The 15761-nt window shown below is 43.5% G+C and overlaps 1 protein-coding gene and 1 long non-coding RNA gene across 2 annotated transcripts in view; one reads left to right on the top strand and one right to left on the bottom strand.

Annotated features, from left to right (window-relative positions):
- MPHOSPH8 (M-phase phosphoprotein 8) overlaps positions 1–8920 on the top strand; it is a 34586-nt gene extending 25666 nt beyond the window's left edge. Inside the window, exons 10-14 of the mRNA XM_019530210.1 lie at positions 1449–1603; positions 5150–5304; positions 5597–5724; positions 6608–6691; positions 7605–8920. Of these exons, the coding sequence (XP_019385755.1) occupies positions 1449–1603; positions 5150–5304; positions 5597–5724; positions 6608–6691; positions 7605–7646 (564 nt within the window). The 3' untranslated portion in view covers positions 7647–8920. The remainder of the gene's footprint in view (positions 1–1448; positions 1604–5149; positions 5305–5596; positions 5725–6607; positions 6692–7604) is intronic.
- On the bottom strand, positions 8029–10091 carry LOC109306684. Its single transcript, XR_002100077.1, has 2 exons — positions 9318–10091; positions 8029–9277 (listed from the first exon to the last, which is right to left on the bottom strand). It is a non-coding gene; the product is annotated as an uncharacterized LOC109306684 (long non-coding RNA).
- Positions 10092–15761: the final 5670 nt, after the last annotated feature.

The raw sequence follows: 15761 nt of genomic DNA, 5'->3' as shown, positions 1-15761 counted from the left end.
CTCAGTCTGATGAGCAGCTGGTATCTGTTTTTATTGGTGTTATCTTCAGTGTTCATAACCTGAATTTCCTTTAACAAATGAACAAACCCAAAGCTTGATTTTTTTTTTTTTTTTTCTCCTGTTTAGTCCATCTGACTGAGGGAAGCACTTCTGTGAGAGCATTAAGTAATAGTTAAAGAATTACTAGCATTTTAGTAACTCATTCTGTAGTCTCTCCCATCCCTGCCACTGGCCTGACGAGGTTCCCTCCCACCTAGGAATTGGAGAATTCTTTGGCTTTTATTACAGTTGCTTCCTTTGCAGATGCATTTGAGTTGTTACACTGGTGCTTAAGCCCTCTTTCTGCCTGTGCTGCCAATCAGACAGTGCTCTCCCTGAAGGTTTTTCTAGTTCAAATAGGATTTTAAGTCTTTTTGTCACTCTTCCTTGGATGTTAAAGCAGTTCTTATAGGAGGAGGTTATGTTCTAGGATTGGTGTAAGGCCAACAGTTTCTTTAATTCCTTAATACTCAAGTCTTCCCAGACCTTAACTGCTCCCGAAACACTGACTTTTAAGCTTCGAACCACAAATAACCTTCAGGCTTAGTGTAAAACTGTGTGCTTTCTCTAATAGATTGTATATGATGGTTTGCTCCAGTTATTTAATTAATTGGCAGGCAAACTCTTGCCTTTTGTCAAGCTGCAGGCACATGTTCTCCCTGGTTCATGTATTAAGTGGGACCTAGGCACCTGTCTGTGTATAAATAGCATTCTCTTGCAGATGTTCTTTGCTGAAGAGCATGGAGGGAAACTCAAATGAAAAATCAGTTCTAAAAGAAATGTCTCATTAATTTCTGAGAGGAACTTTGAATTTGCAGTGCCTTGCTGTTCTTCCCTAGGATTCTTCTTGTTGTCCAGAAAATAACATGCACTCAGGTAACATAGTGACTTCTTGATAGGAACAAATACCTGCCTGGGACAAAGGTGGAAACCTTATCACTTGTTTACTAGAAGTCCTACTTTAAATCCAAAGCAAAACATCAGTTTATTAACCCTGTGCACAGCAGATGCTTTGAAATGATACCACAATATCTTTTCTCAGTAAGTTCAAGTGTCTAATAATAAGGCTATAAGGAAAAGAAGAGGTCCCATAATGCAGTAGAACACAGTTCACTTTAGAAAGGTGCCCTGATTGGGTCTGTTAACATCTTAATGGAAATGATGTGCTCTTCTTTGGAATTAGTTGTCATATTTTTTGAGTTACAAGATTTCTGAAATTCAAGGTTTCATTAGCTTTTAAAATGTAAATATTTATTGCAGGCAAATGCATAAATGCAGGCAGAGTATTGGATCACATAACTTCATTCTGAATTGCAATTATATAATTAAGGTTTTAGTAATGTTTGACAGTCCTCATGTTGGTGTGTTGTGGTTGCTTTCATAAGTGCATTTTTTTCCTCCGTGTGTAGGCTTGTAAGAGAGGAAACTCTGACATTGTACGACTAATGATTGAAAGTGGAGCAGACTGCAACATTTTGTCAAAGCATCAGAACAGTGCACTTCATTTTGCTAAACAGTGCAATAATGTACTAGTGTATGACCAGCTCAAGAGTCACTTAGAAACGTAAGTTGTCTTTTTGACATTTGTGTATGTTGTTTTGTAGTGTTGAAAGCATTGTGTGTGTGTCATGATTGTGACTGAAGTACTGTATTTTCTTGCATTCATATACATCTTTCCCCCAAAATTCAGATGCTGGAAATCTGGGTGTGCACTATAAGCCAGGAAATACAGTAATAGCCATTTTGGCCTCTGCTGGTGAAGAGGGGAGCTGGGAACAGAAGCAAAGCTGCATATGTTGCACAAGGTGCAGTGCTTTACATAGATTCATAAATTGTAAGGGCTGGAAGGGATCTTGCAAGATCATCGGGTCCAGCCACCCTACACTAGGCAGGAAAGACAACTGGGGTCAGGTGACCCCAGCAAGGTGACCATCCAGTCTCTTGAAGATTTCCAGGGTAGGTGATTGCACCACCTCCTGGAAGGAGCCTGTTCCACAATCTAGACACCCTAGCTGTGAAGTAGTTTTTCCTAGTGTTAAGCCTGAAACAGTCTTCCAGGAGTTTGTGGTTATTACACCTGGTTTTCCCCAAGGGTGCTCTGGTGAACAGTTGTTCACCAAGCCCTTGATGCACTCTCCTGATGTAGCGGTAAGCTGCTACCAGGTCCTCTCTCAGCCTTCTCTTTTTTTAGGCTTAAGAGTCAAAGGTCCCTCAGCCTGTCCATGTATGGCTTGCCATGCAAGTCTCTGATCATATGGGTGGCTCTTCTCTGGACTCTCTCAAACTTTCCCACATCCTTGTTGAAGTGCAGCACCCAGAATTGGATGCAGTACTCCAGCTGTGGTCCCATCAATGCTGAGTAAAGTGGAAGAATCACTTTCTTGGTTTTGCTTGAGATACATTGGTTGATGCCTGCCTAGTGTCCCTCATTCTCAGTTTTTATTTAAAAAAAAAAATCCAGGAATTTTGGGGGGCTTTATCTTTGAAACATAAAAAATGGGATGAAATCAGCATAAAAGGAAGAGAAGGAAAAAAATTGGTTTAAATCAGGGAGGGGGGTGGAAATCAGTGTTGAGGGAGAGAGGGAGTAAGGCTGGGGCTAGGGAAGGGGCAGTGGGAGGAGTGTAGTGCAGTCCATTGGCTGCTCCTGTAGCTACAGCAGGGAACAAAGTGGCGAGGGCTGTCAGTGGGTACGGCGGGGGGGGTGCGGCTCTTGCTGCTACGGGTGCCTTGGGTAACCGGCACAGTGGCACTTTTAGCTTACTGGCATCACCCACTTTTCACTTCAAATCCCTATTAACCAGCATGAGTGGAGAACGGGTGATTCCCCACTTGTGCCAGTTAACAGGGATTTGAACTGAAAAACAGTTGTAAATCAGTAAAAATCGAATTACTTAAGGAAAAAATCAGGGAATTGCTCAGTGAAAATCGGTAAAAACTGAGAATGCGGAACACCATGCATGCCAGAGTATTGTTTGCCCTTCTGGCTACAGCATTGCACTGATGGGTCATGTTCATACTATAGTCTATTATTACCCCTAGGTCCCTTTCAGTCGTGGTGCTAGTCAGTATGGCACCACTTTGGCACAGGCTCATGCTGCAGAAGCTACTAATCAAGTATATGTTGCTACTTACCTGTGTTATCTGTATTATCAAGGAGAGACTCTTTTTTTCTTCATCCTCCCCTCCCCCTTTTGAAAACAAGCTACACATCTTATTCTGGGACATGTTGTATGCAAGAACCATGGTAACTTAGAAGAAAATGAGGTGCCAAAAAGACAATCTTCCCAGGGGCAGCAAACTGATAGCTAAGTGAAATCAAAGTCAGGTGGGCTTGAGGTACAAGCCAGCTGTCAGTGACCCACTGCTCAGATGTGCAGGAGGAAAAGTCAGTGGACAAGTGGTGTGGGCTAGTGTGCCTTCTTTGGCTTATGAAAATGTGCCTCAAGTGTTCCAGGGGCATTAAAGCACCCACAGTGTGCTAGACTCTCTTCTAACACATTAAGGGTAGTACTTGCCTACAAAAGCTTTCTGTGTAAGAAGAGCCTCCTCCTACAAAGGGTAAAAGAGTATTAAAATGTACCCAAGGGGGGCTGGGGGTGTGCATATACAAGCTTGAGTAGCAGAGGACTACCTTTCTGCCAGTTTTCACTGAGGCCAAAGACAGGCACAAGAAAAAACACCCAAACAAGCACTTTACCTGAAGAGGCATCGCTTGCCCAACGTCTGTGTAGATCACACGCTTCAGCGGGGCTTTTTGGTGCTTTTATCTAATAGCTGTTTTAATCAGCTATTAGATAAACACCAAAAAGCCCTGCTGAAGCACACAATCTGTACAGACATTTGGGCAAGCTACGTCAGACTAATGTGATGCCTCTTCTGGGCACGCGCTGTACTTAGCACAGGGATACAACAAGCTGAAGGTCAGGTGCTGGCTTTGTTTGTTCTTTTCCATGTCTGTAAACTGCTTAAGTGGCTAATATCCAGTACTGACTGCGTAGAGTAGTAGAAGCAATTAAAATTAAATGTTAGACCAGTATCATCAAACAAACTGGTCCTTTCCAAATGCTCAAAACCTTTTACATCCAGAGCTGTTTTTCTTCTAGACTCACGATCAAACTATGTTAAATGCTGGAGGTTAACTTCAGTTACCACAAAGGGGAGAAGGTGGTCACTGAGTAGGACCTCAGACAAACCTATAAGGCTGAAAGCCAGGAACTCATGGATTCTTACTTAAATTCTAATGTTGACTAAGCCATTTAATACTCGCTTGTCAGAAAAAAATGGCTATTTAGCATCCTACTTATAAAAGTCTAAAATTCCAATTACTAATGGATACTGTCTTTCCCTTTGAAGGCTTAGTTCCTGGCTGCTGGCAGAAAGCAACTAGAGTCCCTTGCATACATTGCACATTCTGTCTTTCAGTTCTGGGCTGTTTGGGGAGTTCCCTGTGCAGCCTAGGGCTGACTGGGACCTGTCCCAGAACAAGACAGTTCCTGGCTAGCCCTGGGTTGTGTGGGGAAGCAGAAAGCTCCCGAGCCCCAGCACTGCTTGGCTCCCAGCTCCTGTGGGGAGGTGGAAGCTGAGCACTGCTGGGACGGGGGTGGGGACAGAAAGCCACCCCATCCAGGTGCAGCTTGTCTTCCAGTTCCTGGAGGGAGCTGGGAGTTGGATAGTGCCAGGACCAGGAGAGTTCCCCATCCCCTGTGGCCCTCTAGTGTAGGGGCTGACTGGGAGTAAATTTGCTGACAGCCAGCATCTATGCATGTACTACTGGTCAGTATCTACCATGTATTTAGTTTAGTATCTGTATTTATGGATAGTAACTAACTGCCCAATAAACTAATTCATGGAACAGTAAATGTGCACATGTGTAGCTGGTGATGCTTTACCGCACAGTAGATTAGCCTACTGCACAGTAAAGTAAAGCATCTTGTGTAGACACTTCTTTATGCTTAAAGATTGACATGGGTTGTATTTAGAAGCCTTTTGTGCTTTATTTCCTATGGCCAGAGTGTGTGGCACTCTTTGCTTGGTGATAGTATTCCTGTCTAGGAGGAAATACAGTCCTAGCCCAATTACTATAAACATCATTTGTTTTCTTACACAGACTCTCAAGAGTGGCAGAGGATACAATCAGAGATTACTTTGAAGCACGGCTTGCCTTGCTGGAGCCTGTCTTTCCTATTGCATGTCATCGTCTCTGTGAAGGACCAGACTTTTCTACAGATTTCAATTATAAACCACCACAAAATGTGCCAGAAGGTGAATTTTATAACCTGCTTCTGTTCTATAGTGACGCAGTTTCAATATTTTACCAACCCCACCCCCCCAAATAAATTAAAATAATGAACATATAATTCAACATAAAATGTAGAAGCATGTAATTTCATTGTGATTTAAAGAAAGCAGATGCATCACAGTTGAGTGAGGTTCTATCTTGGGGATGGTGTTTCTAGGCATTAGATCATCTTTGCAGACGTCAGGTGTGCAACTGTTTTGTAAATAGCAGAACTCTTCGTTTCTGTTTCATATGATTTGTCTCTTCCCCTTTTAGGATCTGGAATTCTTCTGTTTATTTTCCATTCAAACTTCTTTGGGAAAGAAGTCATCGCTCGACTCTGTGGACCATGCAGTGTACAAGCTGTAGTTTTAAATGATAAATTCCAGCTTCCTGTATTTTTGGTAAAACTTACTTATTTTAGTCAGATGTAAAATGATGATTTGGAAAAATGAACTTGGGAAATTTTGTACCTTTGTAAATTCAAGAGATTTGATATCTACTTATAGATAGACATTTGTATGTCCTAAGCTTTTTCACATACGCAGAACAGTCTAGGTATTTTGCAGTAGAGGTGGCTGTTAAAATATTCCCATCAAAGGCCATTATTAAATGGCCATCACCTGAGTGTGTCTTCCTTTAGCATCAGAAGGGATGCTTTATTGATGACCTGAGTGGGGGATCGTAAACTCTGAGAGCTTCATCGATAACTCAAGAGCTTGAGTCCCTCTCCTACAAATCAGCAAACTCGATTTAAATTTAAGTACCTAACATATTTAAGTAGAGTAGGGGTGGCCAGCCTGTGGCATGGATGCAGGTGGTGCGGGCAGCCTGTGTGTGGCACATGGCATCTGAGGGAAACAACAGGCATCACAGTGGCAGATACAATGGAGAGCACAAAGCAGAATGGCAGCTTGGTCAGGGAGCACAGGGCAGAGAACAGAAGGCTGAGCAGCAGATTGGGTAGGGAGAGGGATTGGAGGGAGAGCGCAGGGCTGAAGTAAAGCATCTTGACATTTGTAATAATTAAATCTGTATTTCTAGATTACCTTTAATTACATGCTTCAGTGTGATCAGCTCTTCAGATTAGCATGCTTTCAACCAAGGGCTTGATTTTTGTGTCTTGGAAAAATCTTTCCGAAAGACCTTTCCAAAAAAGACTTGTAGCTACAAGTGAGAGATTCTTAATTCCAATCTTTCAGTGCTTGTCTTGCAACTTAGGGATAAATGCAGACATGTCTTCCACACACCAATGCTAACTTTTTCATGTTTTTTTTTCCCTTTCAGGACAGTCACTTTATTTATTCCTTTGGTCCTGTTACAGGCCTTAATAAGCTTTTTATACGGTTAACAGAAGCTCCAACTGCCAAGGTGAGAGATCTTTGCTGCTTATATGATACTGATATGCTAAGAGCAGATGTTGAAATTATTTAGAGTCGCCACTGTAATAAACTTTCCTCTAGGAACTGAAGTATCGTAGGCCTTGCCTATAAATGTAAAGCTACTTAAAGCAGTTTTCAGCTGTCATCCCGTAAACAATAGTCCCCGTCTTACCCTGTTCACCAAGAGCCTGTACTGAAGTCCAGTCACATAAATAAGCAGTTTGTTCACTCTCAATGGAAATATTTTCTATAGTAGTTGGCATAATTCACATCAGAGCAAAGTGACTGTATTATAGCAGGATATTTTCCTCTGTTAGCGCACTAGTAAGGATAACCAGCAGATATACGAGTAATATCAGCTGTCCATTGCATGGAACCACCATCAAAAACCAGCTGTTTTTTCTTTCTTTTGTGCAACTGAATCAGCATAAGGAAAAATTTAGAAGCATTCACTAAAGGCCTGCACCGAAGGCTACGTATCATAAAAGTTCAGGTACCCTGCTCTGTGCTGCCAGGAGACTGCAGCACTCATAAGAGCAATCACAAACAAAGTGATTGGTTGTTCCTAAGCTAGTAACAGCTTCCTCCCAGAGATGTTTTTCACATATGAACCAATTGCTGCCTGATGCATTTAAAAGGAAATCTATTTCTGAAACCAGTTTAGAAATTTTTTAAATATAATCTGTACATACAGCAAAGTTCTTGGGAAAATGCTTACTATTACTTTTGCTGAATCATGGTTTTCAAACTGTTCTTGTTAGAAAATGGGACCAATAAAATATTGTTTCACCAAATGCTAGATTATAAGCCCCATGCTTTTCATACTGATAAGATTCCTAAACTTCCCCTTTAGATGAAATATACATGGACACTCATCTGAAGCTTTGTTTTTCCTTTTACAGGTAAAGTTGCTAATAGGGGCCTACAGAGTGCAGTTGCAGTGACCTCATGGAAGTTACAAGGTGGTTGCTATGACTTCTTTTTATTTTTTGTTTGGATGTTCTTCTCCCTCCATTTTGACTGACAAAGCAGTTTGGAACTTTTAGCACCTCCATCATTCAGACCATGTTCCCACCTTAATGTTGTTCGTTGGCCAGTCTCCTGTTGGGAGGTGCATGTTGGGTAGCCAGTGAATATGTTCCTCAGGTGGGACAGGGCTATTAGGTTCATTCTGTGCAGACACGGATGTAAGTATTTGTGCCATTGGCTGTAATTCCATTTTTCTTTGTGGAGTCCAGACTGGATATCTCTGCTTTTCCACAATGTGGAATGGTGCATTTAAGAAGTATTTAAGAAAACTAGATAAAATGTGTCTTTTTTTTTTTCTAATAGCAAAGTTCTTTTTCACTTGTAAACTAAAATTTTCTACTTGTTCAAACTAACATTTCTACAGGAAATGCAGATCCGTTACATTCTCAGAGCAGTGGGCAGAGTTATGCTTCACAGTTGCTGCATTAAAGACTTCACTTTTGAATTGCCAAGTGTTGCACTCTTGGTCATTGAATGGGATCTCTCAGGAGCAGGATCTTTGCATCAGGACTAAGAGAGGAGTTATGTTTAAACATTGGTTACTATAGATCATGGCTAAATCTGTTGGCAAGCATGAATAAAGAATTTCTGAGTAAGCCTAAGGCATAATGGATGCTTAAGTTACAAGTTTAGATCAGATCTTAAAAGCTACTTTTGTACTGGAGGAAGGACTGATAGTTTGACAGAAATTTTAAACTTTCAAGTCTCTCACTTTTTGTGATGTACAAGAAAAATACCTAGCTGGACAACAATAAACTAGAAACACTGTATCCATGCACAGTATGTAGGTAAAGCCTTCTGTAGACGTAAGGATGTAAACAGGGTTTCAAGCATTTCCCAGCCTTTCAGGTGGGATTTCATGTATTGACCTCTAATCTAAACATTCAGTTCCTTAATGCAAAGAGCTGTTATCTTTTATTGAAATGACCCATTCTGTCAGATGACAGCAGTCTTGTAACGGTTCTGTGCTGTTAAATGCAAATGTAAACCTTCTGCATGAAACAGAACAATATTTTTGTTTGTAAATTAAAATAAGTTTGAAAGGTAGAAAGAAATCCAGATTGTGCCTTTGCTGTTCTGGTTGCTCTGTGTAACTTAGATGCCGCGATGTGCCTATATTGTTACCGAAACTATTGTGGATAAGTGCTTATTGTACTAGAGTGATCACCATTAAAATGGTGCAAATGTATTATGTATCCTTTAAGAACTGTGATTTTTATATAAGCAACAAACAGATTTTTAAGTTGTAGTTTCACAAAAGTTCATTGGTCTTCAGAATACAAAGCAGGAGGTTTTAGATGCCAAATTACAGTAACTGAACATACTTTCAGTCTCTCAGAATGTTTCATGGAGCAAAATAAAACTAGAACAGCAACACAGCCCCCTTACATACCTGCATTTTTACTTTGGATTGAAGAACGTGTCTCTTCCTCTTCTTTCTATTTAAACATTATTGTGTTGGAAATGTTAAGTCTGCCCTAAGATCTTTTAAAGTTTGGGTGTTTTTAATAAGCATGTCAAATGCGTCATTTCATAATCTGTCAACCTAATGTTTCAGCTGCAAAAGCAATTCATAATCTGTCAACCTAATGTTTCAGCTGCAAAAGCAAACATCAGTTGAGGATAGAGTACTCTGGAGATCTTGCACAATTGCACTTGTACCCAGTCCCTGTTGTTAAACTCATCTTCAGCCTTTTATAAAATAACCTTGAGTTTCAGGCAAAACTTGCACTGGTTTGTGGCCATGGCAAACAGGAGCAGGATCTGTTCTCAAATCATTGCCCAGGGCCCAGGCTTCAGCATGAGGCTTGGCTGAGCCATCTCTTTCAGATACTTGCGTGGTTCCAAAGATTGGCCTGGCACTTGGGTGACTCACTTTGGGTGGAGAAGACTTCAGGATGCAGGGTTGAGTCACAGGAGGACTCGGAGAAAAGCTCTGTGAGCACAATGTAAAGAGAGACTGCAGTAATAATAAATATGGCCCCATTTGGAAACTGTTATACAGTGCAAGCTGCATAAAAAACACTTCCCCTCTCATTTCTTGCTGCTTTCTAAGCAGTCACGGGTTTGTTGGAAAAGTGTGTTGAGAAATAAAAGTGAATACATGGTGCTTTTGTCAGTGTTGTCCTTCTCTCCCATCCTGAGAATTTGCTGCCCCCTGACATCAGAATCCCAGTTGCATTAGCAGACCAGTAGGATGGTGGTTTCCAGCTGCTCTAAGTTCCTGCTGTGCTTTGTCTTGTCTTCTGGAAGCACAGAGCCTACTCTGGCTCCTTCAGCATGTTTACCTCCTAATGCTTCTGTGGTTGAAAAGGAAGAAGAAAATCAAGAGGCAAAGAGTGCTGAGGCAGAAAAAGCCCAGTAAGCAGCTATGTTCAATTTAGGTTGCATCTGCCACAGTCATCGTGAAACCTCCAAATCTAAGTGCTGCCTCAACAAAATATCAGCAGTTGGGTCCTGGCTGCTTTTCTTGCTAGAAATTAGTTTAAGTAGGTAGACCCCTTGTTGACTGCCCAGCTCTGCCACAGGCCCAGCTCTCACTTGGTGCTTTGTGCTGTCACTGGGGAACAATGAATTGCATCTGCTTCCACATTTTTTTCATCACAACTGTCAATAGTTCCAAATTCAGTTAATTGTCCTCATAAATATATATAAAAGTGGAAGGGGAGCCTACCTTCTCCCAATAGTCTGCTGTGGTGGCTCTTGGAGTTCTTAAAATGGACTTCTGCTTTTTGAGCAAGAATTTCCAGGGATTGGTTGTACTCTAGGTTGTCGGGGAGGGACTCTGCCTTTGCCTTTACATGCTTTCTGCTCTTGTTTCTCTCCCAGCAGTTGCCAAAGGCTTGAACTTGCTTGGTGCTATTACAAAACTGAAAGCTTCCGCTTACCTCTTGATGCATGTTGCTACATTTGCCTGGGGATGGAAGAAAATGAGCCATTCTACAACTTGTTTTGTAAATTGATGTGCAAGGCTGAGCTTCCCTTTGTAAAAGGCTCTTTTGACACAAGGTTTTATTTCACTGTGCAGCTGATAGTCTACATTTTAATCCAAGTAGAAAGGGTGCATGAGTACAGTTTAGCATAGCAGTCATTAAATTTTTGCCTAATCCTACTCTCCTAGTTAGTGCACTGCAATAACCAGAAGGGCACAGGCTTAGCTCTGCCTCCTCATGGAAAGATGACAGAATCCCTTTGGGGCTGAGAGAAATAGAAAGCAAAAGGGATAAACTAGCTGTTTGAACTGCAGAGTTTAATGTTTTCTACTGTCTCACGTTCAGGATCTGAAAACATCGCTCTTATAGGTGAACCGTCTGTAATCACTTCCATATTATCTTTGTACACTAGTGCTTGTAGAGCAAAGGGTGAGATGCTACTTAGTCTGGTGTAACAGCCTACCCTTGAAGAAATTGCTGAGCACTAATTTTCTAAATGGGCTAGCAGTGTGACTGTGACCAATGTTCCCTCTAAGGAGTAGTGTGGTCTGTGAGTGCACTGCCTCAGTCTGGCGTGGAAAACTTACTGAAGGGGGCCAGAGGCTGGAGCTGAGCAGACAGGGGACAGGGGCTGGACCCAAAGGCTGATGCAGGCTCTGCCAGCTCTGGGGAAGTGCTCTGCTCACACGCACCAGGGCTGGGGAGTGGAGCACTTCCTCAGAGCTGGCGGAGCCCGCACTAGCTCCAGCCTCCTTCCCTGCCTTGCCTCACCTCGGGGAGGAGCTGCTGCCTGCCCTGAGTGAGGCTCTGCCAGCTCTGGGACACTGTGGGACATGCCCAATGAGGCCATGCAGGGGAGCAGAGCAGTGTCCCGGAGCTGGCGGAGCCTCACTCAGGGCAGGCAGCAGCTCCTCCCCAAGGTGAGGCAAGGCAGGGATGGAGGCTGGGGCAGGGGGCTGGCATGGGCTCTGGGGAAATGCTCTACTCCTTGGCCCTGATGCAGAGGAGTAGAGCACTTCCCCAGAGCCAGCAGAACCCCTGCCAAGGTCCTGCCTCAGCCTTTCCTGGTGTGCGGCCTTGAAAAGGCTACGTGGAGCCACGCTCTTAATTGTGCACGGCCGTACATGCCCACACCTTAGAGGGAACCTTGACTCTGACTGGGGACAAGATGCTCTGAAACCCAGGCAAATGAAGGAAAACCCACTTTGGGATTCTGTAGAGAAAGAACAGGAATGAAGTTTCCAGTCAGCATGATTTGGAAAGCTAATCTGGGCAAACTTTATTTTCATTTGTGAGGTTAGAAAAAGGTCCATTTATACTTTCAAGCAGGCATGACATTCTGATTAAGGCCATTAACATTAAGCAAGGCTTTGAAAAAAGCACAGATTATATCGGGAGTGGGCAAAATCCAGCCCATGAGACCATTCCATCTGGCTGGCAGGGCTGCTTAAAAATTTAGAAAACTAGTATTTATCTGTTCCTGGCTGCCTATCAAAGATGACAGGAGCTAGGGGCAGTAGGACCCAGCAGCAAAGCTTGCCTGCACACCTCCTTCCAACCTGGGACCCTGAGCCTCCCTGCACCAGAAAAGGAAACTCAGATAAGAACTGGGAGGGGAAGCAAGGCAGTTGCCCCAGTTGTGGGGCTGGGCCAGGCCAGCTCCTGCTGAGTCCTGCAGTTGTAGCCTGGGAACCAGCAGAGAGTGAGCGAGCCAGCACTGAGAGGGGACTGTGTGTGTGTCTGTGTGCGCACCTGTGTTCAGGGAGGGAGGGACAGAGGCAGTGTGTGTGTGTGTTCATAGGGTGAGACCCACACACACACACTCTCCCTCACCATACACATGCATCCCTACCTTACATTGCCATACATTCAGACCCCACACTCCCTTATGCACCCCAGCCACCATCTCCCCCACAAACCCCATACCCCACATATCCACACCTACAACACCCTACAAACCTATACCCACCCCCATGGCCCCCAAAATATAATAGTAAGGTTTCTTTTTAAGCTATTGTGCAATCACTTCTATGTACACTACACAAACATGTAAATCAGGACAAAAATGTTTTTTGAAACCAAATTAATGTTGGAGACGTTTGATTTTTAGAATATAATTTGGTATTTTTCTGGTTCAGAGATTGTAAAACCCCTGGCTGAAAGGAGTACTTCTGGGGACAAAGGTCAGGGGCTGGGGGGAGAGGAACTTCTAGTTGCAAGATGGCAACCAGGAGGTGGGGAACCTGTCAAGAAGGGGCATGGCTACCCATGCAGCCCTCACCAACTTGCCAAAACTCGGTAAGCAGCCCTCCACCCAAAATAATTGCCCACCCCTGGTACTATATGGATAAAGAGTGACATGGCCCAGTAGGTGTCAACGGAGGATCAGTGAAGTGCTAATGGAAGTTACTGTTCAACATTTCATTAAGAAGTTGGACACAACATGCCGCTGAAAATCTCCGGGTGCCCTAAACATCAGTGTACTGGCAAATGATACAGCCTACTCAAACAACATGATTTTAAAGCAACTGAAAGCCAAGATCATACATTTAGGAACAGAACTGAAGACAGTAACTACAGACTAGTCTGGAAAGCAGCAACTAGAGAGGAGTGCCCCTTTACCACCTAGGGGAATCTGCATCCCTGTGCTCCGTTCCTTATTCAGTGCGCAAGGAGTTAGGTGCCTTAGAACAGGATCTATGGCAATTAGCATAATCCAACCAAAAGATAAGGTAATGGCATCAGTGATGCTACTCCCTGCAGAATGAGACTGGCTGTTTAATGCTCTCCTGGAGCTTTCTGGAAGATGTGTTTTACATTTGTTCATGCAGGAGACACACAAACCTAAGGGCTGTACTCTAACTAGAAATTCAGTAAGAGTTCACCACTTCCTCCTGGCTTGTATAAAGCCTGAGGTGATGACAGGGAGGGACATACCTGTTAGTGAATGCTAATGGTTAGGTGTGACCATCTTGTGAACTTTACTGACTGAAATCAAGGTGTCTCCCTTATTGTCTTGCATTTCTCCTAAGTGAGTGACAGCCAAGCAGGGACCACGAGGACCTGCATTTTAGACATAGGCACCTCCTTTTATGTCTCTTGCCTTTCGGTGAGTGCAGTGGACAAGTCAGCCTCCTAAGCCCTGCTATAGCTAACAAAATAGTTGCTGCTTGTTAAGGCATCAATATGCTGCAGTGACAGGAAATGTCATCTGAACATAGGGAATGTTGCTATTAAAAAGTGGTTACTCTTTTTCACCAGCTACTGCAAACAAGGGCCAGCTGTTCCAGACTATAGACATGGGTCAAGTGTACCACTGATGAGTTTCTACTGAAGGGGGCGGTGGCAGTATAGTAATAGTGTAAAAAACTATTTTAAAAAAAGCTGGAGAAAGTTTTACGCTAACAGACAATGAGTCCCATTAGTTTAATAGAGACTGAAAGTGACTTTCAGTATGTTAGTAGCGACATGGGCAGAACATGCTGTGTCCTAATTGTGATTTGTACACTGCCCTATTTCTTTGCAGTGGTGAAGTCTGCTCTGTAGAACTAATTCTGGTGGATGAGGCTCAACATGGAGCCTTCTCTCAAGAATTACTAGGTCTTTCACACGTTGTACCAAGAGAAATGAAGAGGTATAATCCCTTTTAGCAGGAGTCAGAAAATAGCTGCATTCTTGCAGCCAGCTCTTTCTATTTCCCCTCTAAGTAAAGTTAAGTTTGGAAAGGCCCTTGGAAAGACTATTGAAATGTGAGCAGGAACAAAAAGAGACTTCTCCCTTGGCTAGTAATTATCACCAGTCTTCTTAAATCAGTGATTCCTAACCAGGGTGCCATATAGGATTCTTTTAAGGTTGCCACAGGGTGCCCATCAATAGAAGCAGTTGAGTGTGTAGACACCTACATGTGATTCACAAGATAAGCCCAAAACTTTCAAATAGGAGCCCAGAGTGTCAAAACCATTCTGACTTGTTGGGATCTTTGAGTTCTTTGCAACAGAAGAACTGCTTCTATACAGGGGCAGGGCAATTATTTCAGGTGGAGGGCCACTTACCAAGTTTTGGGAAACTGTTGAGAGCTGCATGGGTAATCCCACCCCTTGACAGATGCCCCACCACTTGGTCACCATTATGTGACTGAAAGTCCTGTCCCCAAACCCCTGACCTTTGCCACCAGAAGTCCCTCCCTTTGCTCTTGGAAGGACTCCTTTCAGCAAGAGATTTTGCCATCTTGGAGCCAGAAAAACACCAAATTATATTCTGAAAAGCAAACATCTAAAACATTTATTAATTTTATTTCAAAAAATATTTTTGTCCTGGTTTACATGCGTTTGTGTAGTGTATATAGAGGTGATTGTATATAATAGCTGAAAATGAAGTCTTACTCTTGTATTTTGTGGGGCAGGGTATAGGTTAGTGGGGGACTGTGAGTGTGTAAGTGGCAAATGAGTAGGTGGGGTGAGGGAGCATGTGGGTGTGGATATGTGGGGTATGGGTAGGTAGGTATGGGGTTTGTGGGGGGCTGTGAGGGAGTGTGGTGTGGGGGTCTGCATGTACAACAGTGTGAGGGTGGGTGTGGGTGCATGTGTATGGTGGGGTGCATGTGGGACTCACCCTATGAACACCCCTCCCCCCCCCGGGGAACCCTGTACCCTATGGTCCCACAATGCAGCTTGGAGCCACATGGTGCTGGAGCAGGGAAATGGCTGGGGGTGGGGCCAGGCTGGGCTTGGCCACTGGGTCTTGCTGACAACTTCCCCTGGGTCTTTCTGCCCTTGGCTCCTGTCATCTTTGACAGGCAGCCAGGGGCAGATAAATATTTTCTATAAATTTTTTAGGGGCCCCGTGGGCTGGATAGAATGGCCTGGTGGACAAAATCCAGCCCATGGGCTGTATTTTGCCTGCCCCTGCTCTAGTTCTTTTCCTGCTGGGGCACCAGATGGCTTCTCTTCCCCGCCTTCCCTGCCAGACTGTCTGCCTGGAACTAAAGGAAAACAGGTAAGCTAACCAGTTATCATTGCACTTACCAGTTTTACATTGTAAATCTAGGGATGTGGAAGGTTATCTACTGGGATGAAAACAGTGAGCCTGGTTACAATG

This window comes from Crocodylus porosus, unplaced genomic scaffold, assembly GCF_001723895.1.
Source record: "Crocodylus porosus isolate Cpor-Errol unplaced genomic scaffold, CroPor_comp1, whole genome shotgun sequence".
Taxonomy (NCBI): domain Eukaryota; kingdom Metazoa; phylum Chordata; order Crocodylia; family Crocodylidae; genus Crocodylus; species Crocodylus porosus.
The sequence above is the reverse complement of the archived record's forward strand: the minus strand, read 5'-3'. Positions and strand labels throughout refer to the sequence as shown.